The sequence below is a fragment of the Malania oleifera genome, chromosome 4 (genome assembly GCF_029873635.1).
Source record: "Malania oleifera isolate guangnan ecotype guangnan chromosome 4, ASM2987363v1, whole genome shotgun sequence".
Lineage (NCBI taxonomy): Eukaryota > Viridiplantae > Streptophyta > Magnoliopsida > Santalales > Ximeniaceae > Malania > Malania oleifera.
Window position 1 is genome coordinate 78,963,794 of NC_080420.1, and position 9,710 is coordinate 78,973,503.

Consider the following 9,710-nt stretch of genomic DNA (forward strand, 5'->3'; position numbering starts at 1 on the left):
ACATGATATAATCATGGATTCAAAGATAATCATCGTTAGGGGACAATAGAGTATAAAAAAAAGATAAGTGTCATAAATATATCAGAGTACTCGGTGAAAGTGGACGAAACAGAATACTCGGTGAAAGAAATATAGATAAGTGTCATAAATATACCAGAGTACTCAGTGAAAGTGGACGAAGCAGAGTACTCGGTGAAAATAGACGAAACAGAGTATTCATTTCATTTTTCTGTAACATGATCTATAGTCACTATTGATGGATAATTATTTGAAATTACCATCCGGTTATAAAATGGAGTAAGCAAATTACCATAGTGCTAAGCAAATTACCATAGTGCTATCAAATTACCATTGCGCCCTTCCTTTCTCCTTCTTCCTCTCTCCCCCTTCTAATCGACTGCCACAATCTCTCTCTCTCTCTATAACCTCCCTAGCATTCGAATGCAGTGCTCAACGTCTCCGTCGCCGATTACCTCTGTGCCCTAGCGCCGCCGACAATCACTGTCTACCGCCTATTTGAGAGGTTCTCTCTACGGTTCTTCTTGGATCGGCCTTAAAAAAACGTACTGAGGGTTTAGTCTTTAGGGTTTCTTACCGCCATGGCTCCTTGGCGTAAACGAGGAGCGAACAAAGCAAAGGCCAAGACTCAGTTGAGTTTGGGAGATCTCATTCTTGCCAAGGTCAAGGGCTTCCCTGCGTGGCCTGCGAAGGTGTGGCTTCGGCTCATCCACGCTGCCTTTCTTTGGTTACTGCGCTTCTTTTCGCTATTATATTGTTTGTAATTCATGATTTAATCAATGTTGTTTGATGATTAAAGAATGAGCAAACCCAAGGGCACTCTTTTGAGGGTAATTGGGGCTCTCTTCTCTCTAGTTTTTGTTGTTATTTTTCTTAGCTAGTTTTTGCCGTTATCATTCTTATGAGAAGATTAATATTAGTTTGGTTGAGGAAAGTTAGATTTAACCTTGTTTTGATTGGCTAGTTAGACTTAACTCAAACTTGCTGGAACTTCTTCTTTGGCAGTTGGTAATTGGTGTGCATTACTTTTCTCTATATGGGTATACATGGTTTTAAGTTTAGTATTTTGGTTTTGTTGCATGAATTTGATGAGATGGGCGGTTGTAATTTAGGTATTTGCCTGGGCCTTAGTGGTCTATTTGTTCTGTGCTTGTATTTCTATCCTATATGGAACATAAGTGGGGTTCTCTGTTAGTTTAATTCAAAGTTGTCCCTTAGGGGATAGTTAGGTCTTGGGTCAATATGGTACATTCATGTTAGAGGTCTCTGTTTTAAGTTTGGAAAGGTGTGAAGGGGTTTGGAATGAGGGGATGCTATTGTGCCTCCAACCCCAAAACAGCTGCATGTTTTGTGTAGCCTAGCAAAACCAAAATTATAATTAGTTCAAAGTGTGATCTGAGTTAGCTATAAGAAGGTCTGTTTTGTTTCAAAGCTAATTTAATTTCTGTTGGGGCTGTTGAATGAAACAACTGGAAGTAGTTCAAATTCTATCATGTCGGATTTCAAGGATTTTTTGATTTTTTGGTTATTTCTCTTTACATCAGTCACACAGTTGGTTTCTGTGGCAATTTGACTCTTATTTTGATAGCGTTGTTGAGGGTTGATTTAATTTGGAAATAGATTATAATATGTTCTGAGATGGTTCATTTTGTTTTCTAGTTTGATTACACTTTGTTCAGCTCATTGCACATTTGCATGAACTGAAGAGTATTTTTTGTATGTACGTGTATATGTAGTTGGGCATATGTTATTCCTAAAAAAGATATTTATTGTCATATGAACAAGATCACCCCTCCCTTATAATTAGCATCTCTGTGGGTTTAGGTTTTGGTTTATTTTATGCAGTCATGTAATTAGATTCAAGAAAAAATTTTCGATCGTCGGCTTTCTGTAACAGCTGTCTGACTTATTTGCAGGGTGGTTTGCAAATTCTTTTGTGCTGATTTTTCTTTTTCTTTTTTCTATTTTTTGTTTTTGTTTTTGTGTGCTTTTTGAAATGTTGATAACTCATTTGGTGATTTGACTTGATTTTGAGGGAATTTTTGGTCGGTTTTGCATTTTTCAGATTAGCAGACCAGAAGATTGGGATCGAACACCTGACCCAAAGAAGTATTTTGTCCAATTCTTTGGAACTCAAGAAATGTAAGTACATAACATATGGTTATGATGTGTTGTCATGCGTATTGAATGGCTTGGATGGTCATTTGATTCCTTAAATGTATGACAGAGACTATTTTTAGTGTAGAAAGAGCTGGATTTTTTTATCCATAGATTGTTGATAGTAATTATCCCATTTATCAATGCACTTCCCAAGTTATCCATATTACCCTACGCTGTTTGTTTCTTCCGCTTTGTCTTTTTTATGTGCTTTATAAATTTATTTGATGATTGACTTCTATCTATCACCTAGGAGGTATTGTGTCATTGCAATAAGATCTTGAGTCTCTTAGTATGATCTTTACAAATGAATTTGGACAGATTTTATAGATTGCAGTTAATGGTACCTCTTGCAATGCTTGCATGGTATCATTTGATTGGTTATGATATGTAAGTTAGAAACTCAAGGCATGTTTGGATTTTGAAATGTTCTTGTTTCTTACATCTGTTTTCAGAAACAATTGTGCAGTATTATTTCTTAATTTCTTTATAATCTGAACCAAAATGGAAATTTGTTGCTTGCTTCCCTCAACAGAAGGCAGAAGAAGCATTTTGGAATGTGGTATTCCTGTGTCTTGGAGCTTAGAGTTTGGACATTGGATTTGGATTTGTGTGGTTTTGGATACAATGAGATATAAAGTTGTACAGTCTTGTCCAAATCCACCCAAATTTGAATCGGAAACTAAAAATCCATGCTCCTAAACACAACCTTTAAGTAATCATAAAGTAATTTGATTTTAGAATGGTGGCTTGGGTAACCCATGGCAATCCCTGTGGTAGATTTTTCTGCCTTTGAACATTCGTTCATGGTGCAACAATGTTTAGAATTGATGACGTTGCTGGGTCCTTAGTAATTTTGTATGGTGTTTATAGGCCAAAAACAAGGTGTGCAAGAGATTTCATTTGTGCTGTCTTTTTTGATTTAGTGTTCTGCCTGCAGACTTTAGTTTGGCATGTGCTCAATTATCAATTTTGTTACTTGGCTTGGAATTATTAATTTTGTAATATTGATGCATTTTGTAAACATGCACAATGAATTAACCATTCATGGTATAGCGAATAACATAATGACTCTCCTTTGTAATTTTGTTGGGACACTTTTGGGAAATTAACCTCCAAAATTTTGAGTGATCTTTTGATAGAAGTTGTTTAATGTTAAAAGTTAATTTTTTATTTTAATTGCTTTATTTTCCGTTCTCGACTTCATTTTAACTAGTTGATGTCTTATCCTATTTCTTGAAACACGGACTGAATGATAAAATGATACGATTTTTGAATATAAATGTTTTATAAATGAATTGTTGCAAAAATTACCTCTTTAGGTGAATAAATTGGTTAGTCATGTTGGCCAATTTATTTTTGTTCAAGTTATTACTTTGTTTGTAGTTACAAGGTGACTATTGGGATTGTGCTTTATTGATATTTACTTTAATAGTTGTATGTATGCATCTGTTTTGATGTTTTAAGTGTTTATAAGAATTGTTTTAATGGAGGGTAATTAGTGTTATTGACCTTTTTAGTAAAGTGAAGTTGCTTTTACTCGCATCTGTGTTTTTTCCCCTTTGAACTGGTTCTTGTTTTTTTTTTTTTTTTTTTCTTTTTTTGTTAATAAACTTGACTGCTGCTTGTATTAGCTTCTTAGTTCTCTCTCCTTTTTTCGTCATTCACAGAGCTTTTATTGCCCCTGCGGAAATTCAAGAATTTACTGGTGAGGTGAAGAACAAATTGTCTGCTCGGTGCCAAGGCAAAACAGTTAAGCCATTTGCTAAAGCTGTAAAGGAAATTTGTGAAGCTTTTGAAAATTTACAGCAAAAAAAATTAGGGGAATTGAGAGTTGATACTAATGGATCTGCCATTGGGTGTCAGGCACCTTCTGTCGATGGGTTAGATGATGATGGAGTGGAGCTTGACTTAAAAGATGGGGTTGGTGTGACTGGGCCAAATGAAGAATTAGAATTAGAGGGCCTAACCAATGGTGGCTCCAGGTTGGAGTATACTTCGCATGGAGAAGGCAAGAAAGATGGTCAAGATGTGAAGCCTTCCATATCATGTAACAAAAATAATACTTCTTCTCAAGTTGCAACAACTAAGAAAAAGAATAAAGCATTTAATGAGGGTTTACGTTTACCAAAGGAGGCAGTGTCAGCATCTAGTCCTGCCACTCTTTCCTGTATGAAGGAAGAATTTTTGGCGATAAAAAGGAAGATATTGTGAATCATGCTGAACAGGTAGTGTCTGATACAAAAGGAAACAACTGTTTATCTGACACTGAGAGACTCCTTTTTTGACCTGTTTGATGATAAAAGAAAAGGTTCTCCATCTTTGGTTGCATCAGTTTGTGTTCGTCATGCTGGTGGTGGCCATAGGGCATTGACTAAGTGTGTCTCAGCTTCCATCTCTTATTTATCATATGTGCTTAGACAAGTAATTTTGTTCATACACTCGAAGCACACAGATGAGATACTGTGATTTGTCATAATCAAAACAGGGAGTTGATCAAAAAGTCAACAAAACAACAAGTTGAGTTATTTGTCTTACATAAAAGGTTTATCAAAGTGTCCAAAAAAAACATAAACTTGAAAGAACAAAATGAAAAACTAATGAAATAACTTGAGTTTTCTAAATCCATTGTAAAAGAGAAAGAATCTCATATTGAAAAGTTAGAAGAGAAAATAGAAGATATGACTTAAGAAATAGTCAAAATACAAGTAGATGATCAAAATAAAAAGGATTTAGAAATAATTGAATTTAAGAAGTGATAAAGAGAAAATCATTTATAACTTTACTAAAGGTAAAGAAAATTTTGAAAAGATGATTGATCAACAAAGATTGCATTGAAATAGAGAAGGAATTGGATATAACGGAAGATAAAAATAAAAGTAAGAAGTTATTCATGAGATATTTTGTTAAAGAAGCAAAGTACTATGCCAATACTTCCTTAACTAATATACATGAACATATTACTTGCTACATGTGTAAGAATAAAGGACATGTGATGTTTAACTGCCCACTCAAAAAGAAATATGTTAAAGTTTAAAATGAATAGAAAGTAAACAATGGAACTAGAAATAATTCAAAGAAAGTTAGGAAGATTTGGGTTCCTAAAACTAACACCATGAATCCTTCATTGTAGGTGTGCTTTAGGACAACACCATCAAGGGAAAAGTGGTTCTTGGACAACGGGTGTTCAAGACACATGACCAGAGATAGGATAAAGTTCACCACACTAAAACAAAAAGATGGGGGATACGTGACTTTTGGTAACAATGCCAAAGGTAAAATTGTTGGTATTGGTAAAATAGGTGAAGAACCCTCTTTTACAATTAATGATGTGTTGTTGGTAGAAGGTCTAAAACATAATTTTTTGTGTATTAGTCAATGAAGCGACAAAGGTTTTGAAATAATTTTTAAGAAATACCTCAAATATATCACTTACCATAAATCCAAAGGAGACAAGAGCCAGCATTGATGAGGGCAATTACCACCTAAGTCAACTGCTCAGGCAGAGCAATTGACGCCAGCTCCATGATGATTAGAGCAATCTACGCCAACGTTATAACAACTAGAGCGATTCACGTTCGCGCCATAATTCGCTAATAAATGACACATCGCCCTTGGGTCAAACTCCATCACTATAAATGGGGATTCAGAGAAGAGGCTAAGGTATCTCATTATAAACTCTACTTTACTGTTGCATAAAAAACCTCTCAAGTCAATCCTTGACTTAGGCATTGGAGCGATCCCCGGGAGTACACCCCGGGTCCTCCAAGCCTTGTTTATTTATCTCTTTTCAGGTGGTCGTGATCAGGCATCGTGAAGGTCGTTCAATTTTTGGCTGCAACAGTTGGCGCCGTCTGTGGGAACTTCTTGAGAGGTTTTCTCTTTCAATCCTTGATCATGACTACATCAGATAATTGAAGGTCGATGCATTGGCTCAATTAAGATCATCCGAAATACCACCGTCCGACACCTAGACGTACTCGATGCCGTCTGATCCATCGCCAATTGGGACCCTACCCAGTGCAAACTCTTCATTCGCGGAATGGGATGGGACACTACCATCAAGAACCTCCACAATCTCTTCTCCACCTACAGTGACCTTGAAGAGGCCATCGCAATTCTTAGCAAGGTCATTGGGAAAAGTAAAGGGCACGAGTTTATTACGTTCAAGCATGTCAATGGTGTTTTACTCGTGTTGAAGAAACCAAGTAAGAAAATTGACGGACAAATAACCGGGACCTAGCTTGCAATATTGGGAAATTCCGGATATAATACGAATCTGACTACAATTGATGTTTCTATGCACAAGATTTATGTAGCCAACGTGCCTATTCTCAAGGTATGATTTTTTCTCCATTATACAATAGTAATTCTAAAAAGAATAAAATAAATAGATGCCACAGTTTCAAAGCTTGAAGAGTTCCACCTTAACGGCTAATAATAATTAATAGGATGTTCAAGATATTTAATTGATTGAACAGTGACCTATGCACTAAATGCATAGTGGGGCCGTGACAGCTACACTGCTAGTCAAATAAATAAAGCTAAGCTTTAAAATTCCAATGGGTTAGCTGAATGCACCATGAGGTCAACAATAATGCCTCTTGCACATTTATGTGCACTGAACAGTGCTCTAAACAGTGAATTTGAAATTACAATTGGAAATTTGAGTTGAAATTGCAATGCACACAAAAATTGCATAATTGTAGCAACTGCAATCGGCAAAACCCCAAATAGCAAAACCGAGCTTCTTAGTGACATTCAATTAAGCACCTGGAGCCTGATCAGCTGAATAATCCACACCATAATTAAAACAAATAGTAACAAAATCACCATCGTCAATGGTAGACATCTCGTAGATCTCAATCTTAAACTTCAATCTGCCACTGCACTCACAACCCCATCCAACACGGGACTCATGAATCAACTGGGATACAATTGAATAATCTGAATTTATAGACCCCACATATGACACAGACAACACAAAAATAGTCTGCGAAATCTATAACATTGCACTCTTACTTGCAGTTCCCTTTGCCACAAATGATCGAACATTTGGTGCATACACATCCAAACCCTTTGAAACAAATCCATCCCTAACCAATTAAGAATCCTAAATGATATTGAAAATACCAGAACTCACATCTTTAACACCAATGAAATCAAAACTGCAAGAACTTGTCGAATTGAACAACCATCCCGACATCATAAATTATCAAAATGTTACTGAAGATATAGCCCAAAAAATGAGCACGACTCATTAGGCAAAGAAGAATTAGCCCAACTGACGAGCAACGCTCGTGAGGCTAGAAGACTGCCTAAAAAATAAGCACATCTCATTAGGCAAAGAAGAATCGGCCCAACTAACGAGCAACGCTCGTGAGGCTAGAAGACTGCCCAAAAAATGAGCACGACTCATTAGGCAAAGAAGAATCAGCCCAACTCACGAGCAACGCTCGTGAGGCTAGAAGACTGCCTAAAAAATGAGCACATCTCATTAGGCAAAGAAGAATCGGCCCAACTGACGAGCAACGCTCGTGAGGCCAGAAGACTGCCCAAAAAATAAGCACAACTCATTAGGCAAAGAAGAATCGGGCCAACTAACGAGCAACGCTCGTGAGGCCTAAAAACAGCTCAAAATATGAGCACAGCTCATTAGGCCAGAAATGACAAAAAAGAAGAGCGCGACTCATGAAACCACAAGCAGCCCAAAATGCCTCAAGAAGAGTTGCTCGACAAAAAAAAAAAAATACAACTTTCGAACTTTGGAAGCTAGCTTCAAGAATTCGAAACTGAAGGGGGGACAACTGATATACCTCAAATATATCACTTACCATAAATCCAAAGGAGACAAGAGCCAGCATTGATGAGGGCAATTACCACCTAAGTCAACTGCTTAGGCAGAGCAATTGACGCCAGCTCCATGATGATTAGAGCAATCTACGCCAACGTTATAACAACTAGAGCGATTCACATTCGCGCCATAATTCGCTAATAAATGACACATCGCCCTTGGGTCAAACTCCATCACTATAAATAGGGATTCAGAGAAGAGGCTAAGGTATCTCATTATAAACTCTACTTTACTGTTGCATAAAAAACCTCTCAAGTCAATCCTTGACTTAAGCATTGGAGCGATCCCCCGGAGTACACCCCGGGTCCTCCAAGCCTTGCTTATTTATCTCTTTTCAGGTGGTCGTGATCAGGCATCGTGAAGGTCGTTCAATTTTTGGCTGCAACAATATAAAATCCTAAGAATGATGAAACCTTATTCACAGCTCATAAGGTAAATAACGTATATTGTATAAATCTTGATAATCTAGTTAATCAAAATGTGAGATGTTTGGCTGCCATGAATGAAACTAGTTGGTTTTGGCATAGGAAACTAGGACATGCAAGCATTGACCTTTTATCTATACTATCCAAGAAAAATTTAGTAAAAGGATTACTAAATACAAAATTTATAAAAAATAAGATTTATGATGCATGTCAAAAGGGAAAATAAGTCAAGACAAGTTTCAAAAAGAAAAAGTACATATCAACTAGTAGACCCTTAGAACTCTTGCACCTAGACTTATTTGGTCCTACCAGAACAATAAGCTTAGGACGCAAACAATATGCCTTTGTGATTGTAGATGATTATTCAAGATATACTTGGGTATTGTTTTTGGCAAATTAAGATGAAACTTGTAACTTGTTAATAACTCTATGCAAAAAACTACAAAATGAAAAAGGCTATAACGTAACTAACTTTAGGAGTGATCAAGGTAGAGAGTTCAAAAATAAAGATGTTGATAAATTTTGTGATAATCATGGTATAAATCATAACTTCTTAGCACCTAAAACTCCACAACAAAATGGAGTTATTGAAAGAAAATATAGAACTCTTCAAGAAATGACAAGAATCATGTTAAATGAAAATAATTACCAAAGTACTTTTGGGCTGAAGCCGTAAATACAGCTTGTTATGTTATAAATAGGGTATCTATTAGATCAAGTCTAGATAAAACACCTTATGAACTATGGAAAGGTAGAAGACCCAACATAGCTTACTTCCATGTATTTGGATGTAAATGTTTTATTCTCAATAATAAAGATGATTTAGGTAAATTTGATGCAAAATCAGATGAAAACATTTTCTTATGATATTCTACAAATAGTAAAGCTTATAGGATTTATAATCAAAGAACACTCACTATCGTTGAATCCATGCATATAACTTTTGATGAATCAAATCATTATGTCAAAGAAATTAAGAATGATGAAAGAGAAGATATCTCACAAAAAGAAGAAAATCTTGAAATAAAAGAAGAAAATAATGATGAAACTTCAAATGAAAACCCCATAGAAAACCAAGAAATACCGAAAGAGTGGAAATATGTTAGAAGTCAAGTATGGCAACTAGTACCTAAACCTAAAGAACATTCAATCATAGGAACTAAATGAGTCTTTAGAAACCTAGTAGCGCAAGGTTATAATTAAGAAGAAGGTATCGACTATGAAGAAACCTTTGCACCCGTAGTAAGAATGGAAGC

The 9,710-nt window shown here is 36.0% G+C and overlaps 1 protein-coding gene across 2 annotated transcripts; it reads left to right on the plus strand.

The window, feature by feature from the left end:
* The first annotated feature begins 319 nt into the window (after positions 1 to 319).
* LOC131154084 (ENHANCER OF AG-4 protein 2-like) lies at positions 320 to 4,678 on the plus strand. 2 transcript variants are annotated; one of them, XM_058106588.1, is made up of 4 exons: positions 373 to 710; positions 2,084 to 2,160; positions 3,846 to 3,927; positions 4,042 to 4,678. In XM_058106588.1, the coding sequence occupies exons 1-4, from the start codon at positions 600 to 602 to the stop codon at positions 4,387 to 4,389; spliced, it is 618 nt and encodes a 205-aa protein (XP_057962571.1). In that variant the 5' UTR covers positions 373 to 599; the 3' UTR covers positions 4,390 to 4,678. The 2 variants fall into 2 exon arrangements, with proteins under 2 accessions (XP_057962570.1, XP_057962571.1); XM_058106587.1 differs by having other exon boundaries at positions 320 to 710; positions 3,846 to 4,678.
* The last annotated feature ends 5,032 nt before the right edge of the window (positions 4,679 to 9,710 follow it).